This window comes from Tachysurus fulvidraco, chromosome 6 (assembly GCF_022655615.1).
Source record: "Tachysurus fulvidraco isolate hzauxx_2018 chromosome 6, HZAU_PFXX_2.0, whole genome shotgun sequence".
NCBI lineage: Eukaryota > Metazoa > Chordata > Actinopteri > Siluriformes > Bagridae > Tachysurus > Tachysurus fulvidraco.
Genome location: NC_062523.1, coordinates 4,363,912 through 4,386,262, shown reverse-complemented (window position 1 = coordinate 4,386,262; position 22,351 = coordinate 4,363,912). Strand labels below are relative to the sequence as shown.

The 22,351-nt window shown below is 35.1% G+C and overlaps 1 protein-coding gene across 2 annotated transcripts; it reads right to left on the bottom strand.

Moving 5' to 3' along the window:
- Positions 1-1,264: 1,264 nt before the first annotated feature.
- On the bottom strand, positions 1,265-21,894 carry LOC113661253 (ankyrin repeat domain-containing protein 10-like). Of its 2 annotated transcripts, XM_027175291.2 has the most exons (6): positions 21,241-21,894; positions 19,967-20,119; positions 18,147-18,238; positions 5,199-5,431; positions 3,355-3,462; positions 1,265-1,966 (listed from the first exon to the last, which is right to left on the bottom strand). In XM_027175291.2, exons 1-6 carry the CDS (start codon positions 21,433-21,435, stop codon positions 1,812-1,814), a joined length of 936 nt encoding a protein of 311 aa, XP_027031092.2. In that variant the 5' UTR covers positions 21,436-21,894; the 3' UTR covers positions 1,265-1,811. The 2 variants fall into 2 exon arrangements, with proteins under 2 accessions (XP_027031092.2, XP_027031091.2); XM_027175290.2 differs by lacking the exon at positions 1,265-1,966 and having other exon boundaries at positions 2,255-3,462.
- Between the last annotated feature and the right edge of the window lie 457 nt (positions 21,895-22,351).

Genomic DNA, 22,351 nt, shown 5'->3' with positions numbered 1-22,351 from the left:
CACACACACACACACACACACAAAATTCACTTGACATTTATTTGTATAGCGCTTTTTACAATTGACGTCGTCTCAAAGCGGCTTTACAGAACATAAACGTAGAAAAATTTTTATTATAAAGAATAATATAAATATTAATATAATACAAAATTCAAGAATTAATATTAGATATATTTAAATGTGTATTTATATTTAAATGTGTATTTATCCCCAATGAGCAAGTTTGAGGTGACTCAGGTGACTGTGGCAAGGAAAAACTCAATTGAATGGTAAAGGAAGAAACCTTGAGAGGAACCAGACTCAAAGGGGAACCTCATCCTCATATGGGTGACACTGGAGGGTGTGATTATAAATATACAGTCAAACAAAAAGACCACATGGAGTTGGCAGAGTCTATACTCAGTATAGCAGAGTCCAACTGGAGCTGTTAAATCTCTAGATGCCTCATCGAGTCGGCCTCATCTCAGCAGAGGTCCAAAATCTTCATCGCATGGAAGACAATCGGAGCTGGTACAATTTCTGTATCCCTCGGGATGGGTAGAAAGAGAGAAGCAGTGGAGAGGAATTAACGTAAATGATAATGTGCATTTGGTCTGATGTATTAGAGTACAGTATTATGGGATGTATTATTTGTACGCCTGACTAAAGAGATTAGTTTTTAACCCACATTTAAACTGGGAAAGTGTGTCTGAGCCCCGAACACTATCAGGAAGACTGTTCCAAAGTTTGGGAGCTAAATATGAAAACCACCTTTAGTAGACTTAGATATTCTGGGAACTACCAGGAGTTCTGAGTTTTGTTATCTCAGAGAGCGTGAAGGATTGTAACGTGTTAGAAGACTAGTTAGATACATGGGAGCTAAACCATTAAGAGCCTTGTATGTAAGTAGCAGCAGTTTGTAGTCAATTCTAAACTTAACTTAAGGTAGCCAGCCATTTTAGAAATGATAAAATTGGGGTTATATGATAATATTTTATTGTCCTAGTGAGAACTCTGGCAACTTCATTTTGGACTAACTGTAGCTTATTAATTAAAGATGCAGGACAACCACCTAGTAACGCATTACAATAGTCCAGTCTAGAGGTCATGAACGCATGAACTAACTTCTCAGCATCAGATACAGATAGGATGTTTCTCAGCTTGGCAATATTTCTAAATCACCTCTAAACTCTACACTTGATTCAGGTGTTTAAACATCTTGTTAGGTTTGTTCACATGGTGTGGATGTTCACTCAGACTACACAAAATAAAAATAACTCAAAAGTAATGGAGCAACTGGGTCAGGGAAACCATTTTTATTTAGACTGAACAATAGACAATTTCAAAGCAAAGTTTGTAATAAAAATCTCCAACAGCAGAAATCACTTATTACGCTGTGATGAACACTGATATGCTGTTTGGCAGAAACACTGTGTGATTCATACATACTGTGGAAAAACGTAGCACACTCTGGAGGAAGGGGGGATTATTTCCAGAGTGAGTATTAGTAGTAGAATGTTTTTTTTATGCACTGGTATAAACATTGACACAGACTAAAGTTAGTGTTAATCAATCAGGAACATCATGATTATTATTTATATAGCTATCTGCTAGCAAGGTTTGGTAGAAACAGAAGGGAAGTGCTTCCGTAAGAGTGCTCAGTACTAGCAGGTATGAAGTGATCTCTGCTCTACACTCAAATATTTTAATAATCAGTTTTTAAAATGCTTTAAAAAGGTCCAGATGGAGGTCGAAGTTCATTAGTGCATCATAACATGATATCTAATGTTTGTATTGATGCATCCCTACTCTTAACTAGAGCTTCTCTCTCTCTAAGACCCATGAAAGAGGTGCATGATGTGGAAGAACGTGTGGTCGTACTGCTCCTCAGCACCGACCGACTTCTCGTCCTCCATGTTCTCCTCTGCATCTCCGAATCCACCGAGTCTCACAGAGATGCTGCCGTACTCGGTCACACCAGTGTTTCCTGGCGTTGGAAAGAAAAAACCAAGCTTTTAAGCCTTTAAGGACAAGTTTGTTTTTTCAAGTGCACAACAATTTTCTGAGAATTACTCTATCAGCAATCAAGCACTTTGTTCATTTAATTATTTATTTATTCAGATTTTTTGAGATTTACAGCATTCAGAGCATAAATAGGATGCTAGTTGAAAGAGCTGAAAAGGCTTTAGTAAAGCAGATCTCTCTCACTTCTGCTCCTGAGATTAACTACCCGAGATTTAAAGATGAGCAACAAACTAAAAAAACACATCACACATCAGGCTGAGACATTTAATGATAAAACAGAGTAATAAACACATACATACAAGCGAGTGCTTTGTCTTCCTGAAAACTATCTGCCATGCACTGAAAATGTGGATTAACTTCATGCTCACGTACGTGTTTCTATTATTGCAAATGAACTTGTTTAACAACTCAATGGCCATCAAAGCTATAAAAACATATTTCCCTTTTAGTTACAGACATGTAAAAAAAAATACAGAAAAAGATATAAATCAAGAAGAATTTGGATTAAACATCATTGTAAATATAAACAAATATATCAAAGCTACATTCATTAATGATTAATACATTTATAGTTAGGGATTAAGATCATTTAAAATAAAGGTCATTCCTCATTTACTGAATTCCTCACGTCACACTTGAGGAGGGGGAGGAAACAGAAAAACGACCAAATCAGGGAAATTATTATGCATCTTCCAATAGATTAATAAGGTGCCAGTAATTTTGTCCTCATTGAAAGCCTGGGGTTTTTCCTTGGTTTGTTCTAAATCGTCTCAGCCGATGCAGCATGTGCGTTTTTTGTATGTATTTCAATGGGTTTTTTTTTTGTTAAATTGGTGTGAGATTGACACAAATACGGTATAATGTGAGTATAAACCATCAGTAACGATATGAAGCCATGTAATAAATTGATCTCTAGACCTAAAAGTTTACACTCGCTCTCGCCTGATTTCGTACGTTTTATATGCATTTTCTCAACATGTATTTTAATGAATGTCACGATTCTTGTAAATTCAGAATTAATTTTCCGTATCTAGGTTAATAAATGACGTCCGCATTATAAAATAAAAAACAATGACAATAAAAACAAACTATTTATCCCCTCATCAGATCTCACACACACACACACACACACACACACACACACCCCACCAAAATAAAACTCCCCCACCAGCCCAGCTAAGGCCTACAGGTAAGCATAGGAGTTAGTGCAGCGACAGGGTATCTGCATTGCAGCCACAGTGAAGATCTCCATCTCTTTAGGAGCCGAGGTGGAGTCCTCCATCCGTAGCCCCTCGTTCTGCTCCACCAAGCCGGTGGGGGCAAATGACCCGGTTAGGGATCCGTTCCCACCTGTGGTGCTGCTCAGCGCTGGTCCGAACTGTGTGTGCGTCGTGTCCATCAGGTTCTCTGTGCCAGGGCTGTTCATCTCGTTTCTAAGCTTCATCTGAAGGTCCAGATCTGCATTCAAATGGAGAGTATGTAGGAGACAAGGGTAAATAACAAGGTTAATGTATCTGGTGGTCTGGGAAAACACACTGGATTGTCACTAAGGTATCAGATGGTCAGTTTTTCTGCCTTTAGTATACAGTGTCGCTTGAAAGTTTGTGAACCATTTAGAAATGTCTATATTCCTACACGAATTTGACCAAAAACATCATCAGATTTTCACAGTCCCAAAAGCAGACAAAGTGAACACAATCAAACAAATCGGACAAATATATTATACTTGGTCATATTTTATTCAGGAAAATGTTCCAATATTTTATATCTGTAAGAAGAAAAAGTATGTGAACTTCTAGATTTAGTTCTTCATTTCAAGGTCAAATTCGATTCCATCTGATTTCAGTCAATGGGATGACAATCAGGTCTGGATAAGGGTCCTATTTCATTTAAAGAACAAAGATAAATCAAAAGTCTGATGTTCATGACACAAGTTGTAGTGGAAACATGTGCAAAAACAAAGGGGATTTCTGAGGACTTAAAAAAAAAAAAAAGTTATTTTTGCTCATCAGGCTAGAGAAGGTGACATCATCTCTTAAGTGTTTGGACTCATCATCATATAGATTCTGTAACATGTAACAGTCTGTTGAGTCAGAAAGGAATACAGAGAACTTCTAATCAACTAAAGGCTTCTTTTACTTAATGTTCATGAGTCTGCCATCAGGTGAACACTGAACATCCTCAGTGTGCAGGGCACAGTCACAAGGAGAAAGTCTCTACTCTCTAAAAAGAACATGTGAAAAAGCCAGAGGACTATTGGAAAAATAATTAGTTCAGGAATGAAACCAAAATAAAACTTTGCTTTAAAATGAAAAGCGTTATTTTTGAAGAAATGAAAATACTGAATTCCAGCATAACCTTATACCATCTGTAAAACATAGTGGTGGTAGTATCATCTGGACCAGGAGATTACCATCATTGATGATGGTAATAAGACATCTGTCCATGAACTAAATCTCAAGAGAAAATGGGTCATAAACCAAGAGCATACAACTTAAACCGAAAATTGCAACAGGACGCGTTTTCTAAAGTTTTTAATGTATTTCCCAAAAGTGACTATAAAATTAATGTCATCGATACTCTATCATTTTGGATGTCATGAACAATAAAGCTCTGGATCCCATTCTGATTTGAGGCCCATGCTTCGTCTGATCTCATGCTGTGGAGAGTCACATCAATTCAGTTTATAATCAGAGAGCGGCTTTTAAAATGTCTCTTTGTTGTCAAAACAGAGAGGAAAATTGTATAAATGTTTAAATGTTTACATTTATATGTTTAAATGGTAAAAAAACCTAAATAAATTGATTTACCAAACAGAACAGGAGTGAATCACTCAGTGATCACACTCAGTTCCTGTTGTAAACATTAATGTTGTACAATTTGCTATAATGTTATTTTTAAAATAAATTCGATTGGAATGAAATCTTTAAGCAATTTGTAATAAAGCTTTTGTTCACATGCGAAATGTTTTGTGGTAGAAATGTGGGATGTAGTAGCTCAGTGGTTAAAGTGTTCGACTACTGATCGAAAGGTCATTTGTTCGAACTGCAGGGCCACTGAGCAAGGCCCTTAACCCTCAATTGCTTAGGTGTATAAACTGAAATAAGAAAATGTAAGGTCACTCTGGATAAGAGTGTCTGCTAAATGCTGTAAATGTAAATGTATTCCCAGACCATGATTTTCCTCAGACTTACCGCTGGTTCTAGCCTTTTTAAACTGACTGGACTCGATGCAGTTGAGCGAGCGCTTTCTACTGGGTGTGCCGTTAACGAAGCCACGCATCCGCTCCACAGAGTTATTGGTGGAGAAGCCGTTAAAACAGCCGAACACCTGCTGGTTCTGGGTGTTGGACAGCAGTTGAGCGCACCCTGCGAAGCCCTGGGCGTGGGCTAGGTCGGCTCCAGTCAGTCCACTAGCGTTCCTCAAGCTGCGCAACGATAAAATTCATGTGTTAGCGCTCCTGATCTACTGTGGTGACTCACACACAGACACACACTCACACACACACTCACACACAAAAACACACAAATACATACAGATCCTTTCCTGCCTTTCATAACAAGTAGGATTTAACATGTAGCAAATATAATTTTGAACAAATAAAGAGGTTTGACTGCAACAGATCTTCAGAACAAGCCTGAAACCATGTAGAGCTCAGAACTGATGGAGAGGTGAAGCAGAGGATCAAGTTATCAAACATTCAAAGATTTGTGATTCAAACATGAGGCAAGAAAAGTGAACAATGAGAATAAGGCTAACACTTCATGTACTTTTAGTATGTATCCTTTCCCTACAAGTGTGTGTAGTGTATCTTTAAAAGGTTTGTAAACTACATGGACATTATCAAGTGAGAGACACAAAGGAAAAACACAATGGAAAAGAAAGAGAGCACTCTGCTAAACATGAATCCTGCAAAGATCATCAGTTTGGGTTGGAATCCGTTCAGCAAATACGGATGTATGAACATGTGAAAGATGAAAGTCTTCAGAATGGCCTCTATGGAGATAAAGACAAGGTGGATTGCTGTGATAAGTTTTGGAGTCAAGGTGAGGTCAGAAATGCAGAATGTGAAGCAGAACATCTTCTGAAGGCTTGAATGGATTAGACACATGAGGAACAGGTGTGCTGAGGCGGGAAGAATTTGGACAAGAGCGAGGCAGACATGTGAACATGAAATGTAACCAAAAATTCATGGCAGTAAAAAGTCCGGGCTAGATCCTGACAATACTTCGCTTCGAGGCACGGCTCCTGACGCGCCAATCCCGTATCATGCCAGAAAAGTCTGGGGGAACCATGATCTGGGTGAGATATACGAGAGGGAGCAAGGCACACGGTGAGGCGGGTGGGAGGTGGGGGGAACCCACATCCAGAAAGGGAGGGGGGTGAGAAAAATCACAAAAGCTGTGGACAGACCCACGTCCAGAAATGGGGGGAGCGAGAAAAATACTCCGCCACCTCCACCACAGGAGCAAAAAAATAAAAAATAGAAGCCCGATGGGTCTGAGAGTGGCAGAATCTTCTATTGTGGATGAAGTTTCTCCTCATCTAAATAACCAGAAAGTTATCCATGGATATTAATATCTTAATTCCAAGATGAAGGGTAAAATATTGATCAGGAATGTTTGAAGAATTAGGAGAAACCTTGAGGAGAACATTAAAAAAAAAACAAGTAAATAATGAAAGAAGAAATTTAAGTCTGCGTGTTGAAAAATGTTTATGTGAAAACAAGCTGTAGAAGGAAACCATCTGCTTCTTATAGGAGTTCTGTCCTAAATGTCTCGAACAAAGATGTGAGAATATACTGTACAAGGCTCAAATTTGTAAATGAAATAATTCAATTCACTCTTATATGTATAGTGAGATTAAACTCTGATTTTCTGTTGCAGTCATGGAACCAACTAAAACACATGAATGAACAAACTGTGGTTTCTGCACTTACCCCAACATTCAGCGAATCCTGCTTAATTCCCCAGTAATCCAAAATGTAGCCATAAAAGTCAGTTACGCATCACAGACCTTCTGAAATGTTCTGCTTATCGAAATAAATATTACATTTAACTCTATTTATAAGAATATTCCTATTTGTCCTTATTAAGTCATCAATCTTTCGACTGTTTATACTGGACCGGTATTTTCTTTATTGTAGTTTTATCACATTTGTTGTTTAAAAACCAAACCTTGTGGTGTATATAATTTGAAACTTGGACATTTTATTCTTACTAAAATCTTATTTTGAAAGGAATTACACTGAAATACAGATGGTTCATTATTAATTATACTCTTATTAAAAATTGTGGCTCTGTGTTGCTCGTGTGTGAAAATGAACTAGTGCTGCTTTGTTGCTTGTTAGTGTGTACACAGAAACTTCAAAAAGAAATGGACTATGGATGCAGTTTCTCCTCCTCATTTCTCTCCAGCATTTTATTTTTTACTAAAATTTAATTTTAATAATAAATTGTTATAAAAACACTGAAATACAAATGGCTCAGACTGCAGTTTTCATGTAATGTCTCTGACCTGGATTTTGATCCTTGTTTTGACAGCCACTTTTTTCCCCTAAGCAGATCCTTTGAATTTTTTTCCCCGGGCTTTGGCTCATTGTTCAGTTAGAACATTTGTTTTCATCCTAAATGCTGAGGTCTGGTTGAATAAAGCAGGTTCTCCAGAACTTATATTGGCTTATAACTTGCTTATTTAAATGTTGCATCTAATCATAAAAGATTTCCACTTCCTCCTGAAAAAAAAAGAAAACCTTGAATAATGCTACCACCACCGTGCTTCATCACAGGAAGGGTGTTAGCTGGGTGTTGGGCGGTATTCAGTTTCCACCAAACATAAAGCTTTGGCTTTAGACCAAATGGCTCCATCACAAAAATCATTTAACTAAAAGCTGTCCTATCTCAGAAGGAGCTTTTGCTGTCCTATATGCTCTCAGGGAAGAAGTCATGATGATGTGTTGGTCTGAAATACAGGCTCTCCCATTTCAACCAACCAGCGAGCTTGTAGACACTTCTCTTTCTCTTCCAGTAATTCAGTTTGGCCTGACATTAGAAGTGCCATATTTTTACTCAGTTCTTGGAAGCTCTATGTGTGTGTGTGTGTGTGTGTGTGTGTGTGTGTATATATATATATATATATATATATATATATAATGTTTAAATCGGATTCCATTCTAGACTACTCTGATCACAATATTAAATGTGTGGACTGATCAATTGTAAAATCAATGTAATGCTTAAAATTTCCTGACTGATTTCCACTGTATCCACACGTGTTGATTGAGGGCTGCGTTTTATTGTGTGAGACCAACAAAAGATTCATTGTTGTAACATGTACAAGACTTTGGCATTTTTTCGTGTAGATAAAATTGAACAGTAAAAAATAGCATTTTATAAATAATACTAAAATAAATAAAATAATACCATAATAAAATTTCTACTGTTGTAAAGCCTTTATCTGTCTGTGAAGCGTAACCAACCAGTTCCAAATTATTAACGGATATTTATCAAAGCCATTTTATTTAAAATCGTTTGCTCATCCATGAATTTATTTATCCAAATACAATTCTTCTTCATTATCCTTTAACATATTTGACTTTCTAAAACCATGACAAACACATTCAACACACACACACACACAAATGGATCATCAAATCAAATATCTAACACAAAACATTTTGAATGGAAATTAAGACGTCATACATTGTTCACATGATTAGACCCCCCTCCCCCCACTCGATTCCTAACACATCTGATGAGATAAAAATAATAAAACTTAAACAAAACAAATAAAAACGAATGCATCCACACAGTTTTGTGATCAAACAGGAGAATCATCAACCGAATTAATCATCAGAATAATTCAGCAAGGTGGGTTTCATATTAAAGGCTGAGGTATAGATGTGAGAAATCTGAGGAAAATATTTTTTATGAATGTGCATCAAGAAAAACTCTCTTTAAACTGAAGAATTTTTAGGTTGAACCTTATTGTTAGCCTGTTTTTCAACAGGAATATATATACACACACACACACACACACATGTATATACTAATTTTGAATCTATAAACTTAACATTTTGAACATTTTGGACTGACTTATAGAGAACATTATCAGGTTGTGTTCAGTTTATTCATGTTTATGGACAAAATTAAATAGACAGAAATCTAGTCTAGTAATATTTATTTGTTTTATTTTAACTTACATTTCTATTTTTTAAACTGTGTTTATATTTTATTTAGTGTAATTTTCTATTTTTTTTATTAATTCAAATGTTAATTCGTAAGTATTTTTTATTAAAAAATTTTGGAAGTAAAAATATATGTGTTCAACTAAAGAATCATTTTAAAGCATTAATAAGCATTAAAAAAGTCTCTATTTTTAAAATTCCACTATTTGACTAACAATTTGAATTTGAACAATTTTAACAATTTAACATCTGAATGTTCTAAGAGAATTTACTTCACACATTATACTGATCATCCATATTAAAGAAGCATCTTTAGTTTACATCAATTTTATACGGGTTACAACTACACAAATATAATTATTCATAAATAGAACACTTCATATAGCACATACAAATGTGTATTTTTAAAGTTATTACATCTACATCAAAAGTAGATTATTACATCCTTTACACACATCCTTCTTGAACTGATCACATTTTTCTCAGATCTCTGACATCTTTTGCTCAAAATAATTTTAGTATTTAGTCAGCCATCTTAATTTCTTGAATATCTTTAATTTGACCAGAGTTAAAAAAAAAAAAAACGTTGAATACAGAATGTTTCTATTTTTGTACATTAATTTTTCATTCCGCAATATAAACTGAGCCAAAACACTATATCAATGTAGATATTACTAAAAAAGATAAGACAAAATATATTTTTTGTGGATTATAGAACTGTAATTTAAAATCTTTCTATTTTAATCTAAATAAATAACCAAACTCTATTAAAAAACAAAAAATACTTCTATCTAACATTTAAACAGCCACATTCTTATGGATTTAAAAGAAGAGCCTTATGGCAAGCAGTTAAACTATTATTCTATTACTTAAATCCTATGGAAGACACACAATTAACTTTTTATCCTACATTTACAACTCATCTGAAGAATCTTGCTCAAATTTGTAACTATGTTTTTTGTCATAACTATCCTGTTTTCTGTGCATTACATATATGTAACTCACTATATACTACAATTATAATCTTTATAATTCATACTTTAACCAACAGACCCTGTAACCTGTGCTCATTAGTACAGATCATGATGTCATTGGCGCCTTTTAAAATCGTTCATTCGTTCAAGTCTGAAGCTCTGATTTATCTTATTATAAAAGATTTGTCTCAAGAGTTACTCAGTATGCTTCTATATTACATAGACAACAATTTATGTATTAGATGAAATGTATGAATCTGTTTAGCTACTACAACAACTCCGGAATGACTTGGTAATTTGTAATATAGTTAATGTGTGTAAAAAAAGTTATAAATACTAGACATTTATGAAGCTCAATCTGAAATATTTACCGCATAAACAATAATACTGATGAAATAAATGTCTGTTAATTACAAGACAGTAAAAGTGTGTATAGAAAATATATTTACATATAGGAAATATTGTACATATCTCTAGTTAGTAATGGTATTATGAGTGTACAGTAGTATTACAAAAATGTATACAATAATTTAATTGTTTAATATAATATTAAAATGTTAATACCAATTAAAATCAGGAAATTCACTTTCTATCTATCTCGCTCTACATAATAACAGACATACTAAATTTTAAATGTATTATATATTTGAGATGTCTGTGGAATGTAGCATAGTTATTCTCTATATTAATTTTTTTTTATTTTGTAGAAGCTACGAAGCCATAACAGTTATTTTTGTTTGTTTTTAAAACAAAAAACTATACTATACAAATACTATACAACAGAAACAAATACCATACTAGAGGATTATGAAACCCACCACGCTGCAACTATTATAAAATTTAGTAATTACAATAAAATCATTTTATAGAATTTTGATAAGGCTGGTTGATGGATGCATTCATTCTTTTTTTTTTTACTCTTCTGAAATATTTTGCTTCACTATTTGAAGAACTCCCTGTCGTTACCGTCTTATCCTAACACATCCTAGACCTAGTGGCATCTTTTTAAACCATGCTCTTTATTCTGGGCTGTGAAAAGGCAAACTGATTAGACCTTTTCTACACATGAAAAGTCCTATGGTTAGTTTACAGAAATAAAAAAATAAAAAAGAAATAAAACAAATACAAAGAAAAAAAAGACAGTTTTGATTTAAGGGCATAATTTTAGCAAAGCATGCAGGACTAAGAAATAAACTATATCTAAATTAAAAAAAATCTTGTCTTCTGATACTTGTCTATGTACAAAAGATTTCCTATCAGTAAAACCAATCACCGCAAGAAATACCTCAACAGTTTGCCAGAGTGTAGATACTGAAGGGAGCGATAGTGAGAACACTCCTAATGCCACAACAGTGCAGTTTCGTTGAGGGAACTTGGAGTGAGTCAGCAGTGTCTATTTGGAATGCTCTCCCCCTTTTCTAGGATTACTTGAAAAAGTCAAGTCATTTCGAATTCAATGGCTGTAAAAACATTAAGACGTGTAGATTTTCTCTAAACTTTTTTTCTTTTTGGCAACAATTAACAATATAAAATGAGTTCAATCTGCAGGGTTTGGCTGTAATTGTGTCACTTTCCTAAGGATAAAAGTGACAAGATTAACAAAACATTGTTTTATTATTATTATTTTTAAAAATCATTGAATCATGGAAAATAACTCTGCAGATGACAGTTTTTTCTTTTTAAACAAAACAAAAAAAATGAGCACCTATACGCAAAAAAGTCTCTTTAAAAAGAAATAAATAAATATAAAGAAGACAGGATAAATTAGAGTTAAGGCAATGTACAGTTCTGAGGTTGTTACCCCTAATGCTTTCACTGAAACATTTCTAAACTCTTTTATATGGAGGATTCTAAAAATGGCTCTTTTTTGTATGTTAGATTTTGTGTAAAAAACTTTTTGTTTGCCTGCTTCTGAAATAGTTTTCTCAGATTTTGCTTGATTATTTTTGTTATTATTATTTTTGGTAAATCTTCACTTCTTTTATCATTTGTAGCATATTATAGCAGTAGACACAACTGGATAATTAATCTGGAAACTCTGATTTAGATGCAATAATCAGAAAGTGTTTAATCAAAAATCAGTGCAAGAAATCATCCCATGATGCTCAGCTCCGAGAATCAGAGGAGCCAAAAAGAGTGGAACGCTGGATTAATATCGTAAATCCTTCCTTTCTTCTTTTCCTGCATAGCAAAGTCACACTTAGACCAGACATAGGACATGTCTGACTTTGAGCTGGAAAGGACAATTTTCTGAGATGTTTGCTGACGCTGATGTGTTGTTCTTTAAAAGAATGTGGAAAGGAATAGAAACGGACATTATTCTGTAAATTCCAAGCACTTGCAGAATGAGTTGCAGAACTCTTTTCCAGTCTGAAGTCTGAATTAGAAATAAAGAAATATAAAGAGGAACAGATGGAGGTTTTCATCATTTCTTTACTGGATGTTTCTTTTTCAGTTCTTCAGTGTGGATGTAAGTGGAGAACAATTAACCATGAGGTATAATATTGAAATTTAACACAATAAAGGATATAAAATAAGTTAATATGCTGTTCTTCATTGTAGGTTCATGATCCATGTCTTCAGGTCCTCTACTTCAGAACATGTTCAACAAGCAAATTCAAGTTTTTTTTGATGAATGTTATTTTTTTTTTTAAAAATTGTCATCTCAGCCTTTGCAGGTTAAATATCCAGATGAAAAATAATCAATATTTAATAATGAATTAGAATTTTATATCTATTTTTTTGTATTCCTCATACATTTATGCTTTAGGAAAAAAACGAAAACGAACTTGCTTGAATTTAAAATCTATATTTTTACTTTGATCTCACTACAATTTTACAAAGATTGCATGAGAATGTTAAGAATGTAATTTTAAAACGTTTAAATACAATGATTCCAATAAAATTGTCGTGTAATATCTTTCATGAAATAATTTAGATTTCTATTTAAGAATTTGATTTGTATAAATTTAATTTCATTTAAAAATGAATTTAAATTTGTAATGCATTATTTTAGGTCAAATGTGTAATGCATTATTTACTTCAAATCCACAGAAAGACACAGATGAAAGGCTTTATATAAAAGGTTTAATGCAATTGGCATTGATATAGAACATTCTACAAGCTCATCTCAATAAATTAGAATGTTGTGGAAAAGTTCATTTATTTCAGTAATTCAACTCAAATAGTGAAACTTGTGTATTATCTAAATTTAGTACACAGAATGAAGTAGTAGAATGAAGTTTTTGGTTCTTTTAATTGTGATGATTCTGTCTCACATTTATCAAAAACCCACCAATTCACTATCTCAGAAAATAAGAATATGGTGACATGCCAATCAGCTAATCAACTCAAAACACCTACAAAGATTTCCTGAGCCATCAAAATAGTCTCTCAATTTGGTTCACTAGGCTACACAATCATGGGGAAGACTGTTGTCCAGAAGACAATCATTTACACCCTTCACAAGGAGGGAAGGACACAAACATTCACAGAGTTCTGTAATCAAGCATGTTAATAGAAAGTTGAGTGGAAGGAAAAAGTGTGGAAGGAAAAGATGCAAATCCAACCAAGAGAACCGCAGCCTTGAGAAGCTTGTCAAGCAAAATCCAGTCAAGAACCATCCATTTGGGTGAACTTCACAAGAGATGGACTGAGGCTGGGGTCAATGCATCAAGAGCCGCCACACACAGACGTGTCAAGGACTTTGGCTACAGTTGTCGTATTCCTCTTGTTAAGCCACTCCTGAACCACAGACAATGTCAGAGGCATCTTAGCTGGGCTAAGGAGAATAGGAACTGGACTGTTGCCCAATGGTCCAAAGTCCTCTTTTCAGATGCGAGCAAGTTTTGTATTTCATTTGGAAACCAAGGTCCTAGATTCTGGAGAAGCTCATAGCCCAATTTGCTTGAAGTCCAGTGTTACGGTTCCACAGTCTGCGATGATTTGGTGTACAATGTCACCTGCTGGTGTTGGTCCACTGTGTATTTTGAAAACCAAAGTCACTGCACCCTTTTACCAAGAAATTTTAGAGCACTTTATGCTTCCTTCTGCTGAGCAGCTTTTTAAAGATGCTGATTTTATTTTCCTGCAGGATTTGGCACCTGCCCAGACTACCAAAAGCACCAAAAGGTGGTTAAATGTCCATGGTGTTGGTGTGCTTGACTGGCCAGCAAACTCATCAGACCTGAACCCCATAGAGAATCTATAAGCTATTGTCAAAAGGAAAATGAGAAACAAGAGACCAAAACATGCAGATGAGCTGAAGGCCATTGTCAAATAAACAGGTGGGTTCACACCACCTCAGCAGTGCCACAGACTGATCACCTGAGGCAGTAATTAAAGCAAAAGGAGCCCCAACCAAGTATTGAGTACATATACAGTAAATGAACATACTTTCCAGAAGGCCAACAATTCACTAAAATATTGTTTTTATTGAACTTATGAATTATTCTATCTTTTTGAAATAGTGAATTAGTGTTTTTTTGTTAAATGTGAGCCAAAATCATCACAATTAAAAGAACCAAAGACTTAAACTATTTCTTTTTTTTTTTTATTTAAGTAAAAAGGTATTGCTTCTACCACACCTTAATTTCATTTAAATAAAGTAAATAAAAAGAGCCATTTTTTCCTCCGGTTCCGACCTGGTACTGTACATTAATACTAAACCTGAGGTACTGCCTGACTTGGGTGTTTATGAATTTCTAAACCTGTCACAGGAAAACATACTTACAACATTCTTCAGTACTGCCTTAACCTGCAGCAACCCTACTAGTACTACTAAAATATACAGTCATACAGCAATTACAAACACACATCTTAGCAACTCCTGTCTGAGTGACTGCAGCGTGCACATTTCATCATGGTCTCAGGAGCAAACGAACATTTTTGGTACTAAGTTCAAAGTAGACATTTTTAAAGAACAGTGAGTCTGAATGCCATGTTGTTCACAAAACATCGGTTTCACCAGCGTGACTCTGAACCTAGTGTGTTTAAAGCTGAAAATAGAATGAAACATCAAATTTGATGTGTTAAGATTTGCATTAAAAGAAATGCGGAAGCAACGGGCATGTATAGATAAATGCAGTAAAGTGTAATGCATTACTGACATTTTCTGCACCAGTGTACTAGTGTACTGCCATGTAGAAATAAAAATAGTTCATAGGCTTAAGGATATGTTTAGTGTTAACCAAAATTAAATGTAATTAATTAAAAAACAATTCCGTTATAATATATATAATTTGTTTGAGTTATGGAACAAAACCTAACCACATAGATATGTGCATAGATTAACTTAAATTGTTAACTATACATAATCCCTACAATAATTTTTAAAAATAATTGAAATGATCAACTTTTGGCATTCAGAGTCAAAAATGGATAGATTTATTAAGCAGGAAACTAACAGCAGGAAACTGTAAGAATAGGAGCAATATCTGCTGTTTCACAGATGACATCACTGTTTTAATACTTAAAAGAACTTTTAATGTGAGAATCTGAGTTTATCAGGCGATTTCGATATCAAAACACACATATATACACAAGATGCGTTATATTAATTAGACTTTTTTTTTGCTTGGTAACCTGAAAACATTTTAGACTGTGGACCTTTTAAACTTGCATATTAATATTACATTTATTTAATTTCAGATACACATTTTTACCTAGAAACCTAAAGATCTTAACAATTTTGTGTATTATTTTCCAATTCTGTGTACATTTAATAGTATAATAACATAATAGTATTTATAATAAATAATTGATTCAACACTTTGCAGCAATTCTCCTCTGTCAATTCTTACATTTTTCCTCAAGGCACTATACATTGTTTTGTTTTTTTTAACTGATTCTTTGATAGAAACTTCAAAGCACTTTTGTATGGCGCTGTGCATAAGGGTGTCTGCCAAATGCCATAGATGGAAATCTAAATTCTCAATTAAGTGAATCTTTTATTGTTTAAAATATACATTAACCAACGGCTGTATACAGACATAACGCTATAATTACAAGGATATTTAATATTAAGCCTAATCATATGATGCTAAGAAATTAGCTGTAACATATTTAAGATATGTGATTATTGTTCGACTTAAAAACAAATTTTTCAAGTTTAAAACTTTACTAAATCCATATAGCATAAATATGCATCTGGGAAACAGCAGATTCTGAAAAATTCAACAGCATTACAGAAGCATTTTAATAGACATTTGTCATTTCTCAGTGTGAAGCGATACATAATGGTGAGAAACATCATTCAGAAATTAGGTGTGTCTGTAATGTTTCAGTGTCAGGTATCACAAACTGGATTGCTAGCTGACACATGCTAAAGGATCGCGATGATCCATCAGGCTCTGCAAGAAGCTTTCTCTCATGTACTTAATTATGGAAAGTTATAACTAACACGCCTTTCTAAAACTTGTCACTTCCTGGTTCAGGTCTTAAGAGCAGAAGAAAATGTAGCATGATGAAAGCTAGAAATCTTAGATGAGCCGAATTACTATGGTCATTTTAACAGGACTGCACTATTTAGCTTAAACATTTAATTAATCTAACTTTGACTTACTCTCGATAAAATCCATACACCGGTCAACACTTAAGAGATTTACAGCAAACTTGCACCAACTTTAAGAAATATTCATTAATGACTATAAAATGTATAAAAAGCATTGCTATCAATTTAGAAACTTTTTTTAAACCACTCACATGTTTCCCACCTACTTTGCATCACTCAACAATGTAAAGGACTATCTAGAGCTCGAGTAAAGCATCTGTGCTTTGAAACGATGAGGAAATGTGCACTTCATTCTGCAGCGCTTCATCATTACATCATACTTACCAAAATAAAAACAAGGAAAAGGTTTAAAAAATGAAATTGGCATTTCCTCAGCACATGATGGCATTTATAACAAACAATATTAAAACAAACACACTTTCCAAATCGGACATTTAACTAACATCAGAGAAAGATTTCATTAAAAAACAAAACAAAAACAAATCAACTTCCATCTGGAGAAATATTCCAAATAGGACTCTCATCAAAAGTTTAACGTGTGTGTGTGTGTGTGTGTGTGTGTGTGTGTGTGTGTGTGTGTGTGTGTGTATAGGCATTAGCTAAGAAAAGATATTTATATAAACAAGTGCTAGTAGTATTAATAATAAGTTACAATATATAAGTACGAATACAATAAAGTAACTGTTTTTTTTTGCAATAATATATTTGATGAACATAAAGTGCATGTTTATTGAAAAAATAATGAATATACATATGAGTTTAATCACATAATAATGTAGGTGAAGTGAGTTATTTGTGTATACAATATTTACAATAACAATATAAGAATTCTGTTTAAAATAGACATAACATTTATAGTATCAAGATACTTGTGTGTTTATAATAATGTATATAAAGTTTTTTTCGATAATATTGTACGTGCATTATGTGTAATAATGTATATATAATGGATATAAATGTTTCATTTACATAAAATGTATTTAAACTAGGTGTTATTGTAAAGAAATAACAATACTAATAATACTACTACTATTATTAATAATAATAATAAAAAAAATGTGCGTGCTTATATCACTTAAACAGTAATAAACTAACCAAAGTCAGTATTTTTGGGTGACTCTTTAAAACTAAAAATAATTCTGACTAAGTCTAAGTCAGAATGGAATTAACAGTAAGGTAAGAAAAATTAAATAAAATATATAAGAAACCCTAAAAAAATAAATAAAGTTACATAAGAAATAAAGTGGTAGTCAGGTGATGAAGTAAAATTTACACCTGGATCGTCACTGTACATTGTGAGAGAAGTACTGTGTTACTGTGAAAACTGAGGTGTTTTGATGAGAGTCCTAAGTGAATAAAATGTGCCAGAGGAGTGTTTTCAGTAATGCTGAGGGTAGAGAGTTCAAACAAAACAAACAAAAAAAAGAAAAGAAAAAAAAGAAACGTGGAGCAGTTATGAGTTTATACTTACTCAGCTTTCGCTCCCTGGAACAGGAGAGTGTTAATACACTCAACACTACCAGCACGCGCCGCCTTGTGAATGGGGGTTTCTCCAACATAGTCCTGATGAAGACACAGGAGAGAGAGAGAGAGAGAGAGAGAGAGAGAGAGAGAGAGAGAGAGAGAGAGAGAGAGAGAGAGAGAGAGAGAAAGAGACACAGAGAGAGAGAGACACAGAGAGAGAGAGAGACACAGAGAGAGAGAGAGAGAGAGAGAGAGAGAGAGAGAGAGAGAAAGAGACACAGAGAGAGAGAGAGAGAGAGAGAGAGAGAGAGAGAGAGAGAGAGAGAGAGAGCATTGACCTCTGATATTTAAAGGATGAAATCTAATCTGAGGTCATACCCCAGTTCCACTGTTTAATGAGTGCCAAATATAGGACGGATGGAGAGATACTTCCCTGCCATTTCTCTAAAACAGAAAGTTCATTTTTGGAAGGATTGAATGTAGGTCAGAATACTGTCCAACTGGCAAATGTCAGGAAATGAGATGAGAAAGAAGAAGGACAGGGACGTGAAGCGACTTTTCATCATTAATTTAACATATGGTGTTGGGGGGGTCAGCATTTCTAAAACACTGGCCAAATAATCGAATTTCCCAGAAGTATGTCTGAGAAATGATTCTGTGTGAATCAGTGAAAGAGACACAGACATGATGACATGAGGGTCAGCAGAGGATTTACTTTCTATGCCAATTAAGGACATATGGTCTGAAACAGGAGCTGTTGATGCTGTTCTACACTGCAGTCATTGAATCCGTCCTGTGCACATCCATCATTATCTGGTTTGGAGCAGCAACAAAACAGGACAGGAACAGACTGCAATGCACGGTTAAAACAGCAGAACAAAAAATTGGTGCCCCCCTGCCCACTCCCCAAGACTTGTATGACACAAGAACCAGAAACCGGGCAGGAAAATCACCAGACCCTTCGCACCCTGGACACAACCTCTTTCAGCTCATCCCTTCTGGCAGGTGCTACAGAACTTTGTTTATAAAACCTGCCAGACACAGGAACAGTTTCTTTCCCCAGACAATCACCCTGATTAACAACTCACCATAATTATATTCACTGCTTCATATCTGTAAGTACTGCATTATCAGAAACTGTCAGTCATCACATCATCTGTATATGTCACACACACTATTGCTGCTATATATTGTACAAAAAGCATAATACACACTCACACTTTATGTACCTAACTGACATTCATATATTCTGTATTCAAATGTAATACTCATACTGTCTGTATTGTCTTGTATAGTCTGTTTTGTCTTGTATATTCCAAGCTAAATGTGTAGTATAGTGTTATTTATGTCTGTACTTTTGAGAGTCACAAACAGCTCGAACAAAATTCCTTGTCTGTCAACAAAATGTCTGTCAACATCAACACACTTGGCCAATAAACCTGATTCTGATGACACATGCACAGATGTGACACTGACACAGAGATAACTCTGAGATAAGCTTCACACCTGTAAAACTATTCAAAATACATACAAGTGTTATTATGTGTATTAATTGTTTATTACATTCTCTTTGTCCTACAGTAAAATTTCTTAAATGGGCAGACTTCAGTATAATGCAATAAGATTAAACCCAAACATAATTATAAATCATCTTCATCAAACAACATTTTCAGTGAATTTCTTAAACATATTCATGTTCTTTTGTCATTTGGTGAATGCAAGGTATCATGTTGTGCAGGTGCTGCAGTATCTCTAAAATGTAAAGAAATGAATGATGGACATGTGTGCTTTAACTGTGAGAGATGGGTGTGTTTACAGGTGACCCACCTGCCTGTTGAGGTCAGCACCAGCCTGCACGAGCCACATCAGGCACTGCGGGTGTCCACCGAATGCTGCAATGTGAGCTGGAGTCTGAGCGAAACGTGATGTCGAGGAGTTCACACCACAACCTGCCTGCACCAAGTGCATCATACACTCCAGCTGTGATGAGAAATCAGACACGTAATTATGCAAACACAGTGTGAGAGAAGCACCATGCAAATAAAAAATAAGGACAGAAACAGTGACATGTGTTCAACAATGTGCGAAAAAAATAATGATCCAGGACATCTGGTTAAATGTGTATTAACCAGGCAGGCGCACACACACACACACACACACACACACACACAGGTGCGCACGCGCAAACACAGGAACACACACACACACAGGCGCGTACACACAAATACACACACACATACACAGGCGCACACACCCAGGCGTGCACACACACCTGGTATGTGCTTGTCTAAAGCAAACACTACTGGCAGGCTGTGTTCTCATCACACACTCTAAATAAATACGTGTTCTTATAAACACTCAAAACTTTCCTAACTAATATGAACATGCAGGAATCATGACATTTTATTTAGGAAAGTTTTGAGTGTTTATAAGAACACTTGTATTTATTTAGAGTGTGGTAAGAACACACACGCAATAAATGTAAAGTCACTCTAGACTCCATATGTGTTATAGAAACTTTCTCAACACCTTGTGGATGTATTGAGTAGAAGTGTGACAAAGCTGTTCAGTAAGAGAGATGGTTAATTCCCTGCCTTATCACATTTGTTACAATGCAAATATATACACGGTTTACGTAAAACACGTCGTTCTATATTTCACTAAACCTGTACAAGTCAATAAAAGCACGTATAAATACAGTAACCTCATTTACAAGCTGAATAAAAACATTCCGCTTTAAAGAGTAAATCTTTCCTCACTTGCGCGTTAAAACACCGTATAGTGTGTTTTTAGTTATAATTACAAACTTATAAACGGTTCATGTTTGTAAAAGAAGTCTTTATGAAGTGTTATAGCTGTTATTATTAGCTGAACATCTGTCGCTAGCTGACCATTAGCGCTTAGCTAATGCTAGCAGTTCGCCATTTTCTCCATAAGCCAATGTACAGCTGTGTGTGTGTGTGTGTGTGTGTGTGTGTGTGTGTGTGTGTGTGTGTGTGTGTGTGTGTGTGTGTGTGTGTGTGTGTGTGTGTGTGTGTGTGCGTGTGTGTGTGTGTGTGTGTGTGTGTGTGTGTGTGTGTGTGCGTGTGTGTGTGTGTTACCCTGCCGAAGTGAGCGGCCCAGTGAATGGGGGTCCAGCCGTAAAACGAGTCCTCGGTCTGCAGCGCTACTCGATATGTGTCGCTGTGGAGCAGCGAGCTGAGCGCGAGCACGTCTCCGTCCCTGCACGCGCGATGCAGCGGGAAGCGCGCGCTGAGCACCTCCTCACTGGAGAAGCCGCACTCTCCTGCTGACATCTCTCTCTCTCTCTGTGGAGGGAAACCCTAGAAGCACTAATCTATCCCTACGTCACCGGAATCCGAGCTAAAAGAACAAAACAAAACACGGTTCGGTTCGATATGGCGGAGGACGAGATGCTCAGTCGCTCGCGCTCAGATTAAACAAACAAGAGCGCGAGACATACACGCGCACACAGACAAGGAACTTCAGCAGCGACCGAGTAGACGAAGGGCGTAAATAAAACCTGAACTGGATCACGAGCGGAGTTAGGGAGTCAAAATATTACGGCGAAAACAGAAACCTGGACAGGATCACAGGGAACGTACAGTAGCCTCTAGAAAAGTCATACTAATTTGTCTTCAACTTATTTACATACAAAATTCAGTTATGATATTTTGCATGCCATTGTTTTCATGCCACTTGCCCAGGATAAGTATTGAATACCACTGGAATTGGAGTTTTCCAGAATAGAACCGAATTCTAACAGAATATAATATAATTTTATTGGAAAAGAATGGAATTGCATCAGAATAGAATAGAATATTATCTATAATAGAATGGAATAAGAATGGAATAGAATGGAATAGAATAGAACAGAATAGAACAGAAATAGAATGGAATAGAATAGAAATAGAATGGAATAGAATAAAACAGAAATAGAATGGAATAGAATAGAAATAGAATGGAATAGAAGCAACGCTGGTCAGAAAAAAGCATAATTCTACCAGAATAGAGTTTTATCATTGCATTAATAACACATCAAAACTACAGAATACAAACAATATAAACAGCTTTTTATAGCCAATTTATAAAACAATTATGTGTTTTCGTGTTTTTTTTTTTTTTAGTGTAATTGAGTGTAAGCTCAGAGTTTTTCTATCGATGTGAAATCTTTGGCTTTGCTATATACTTGTAAGCATTAGCCTTTTATCA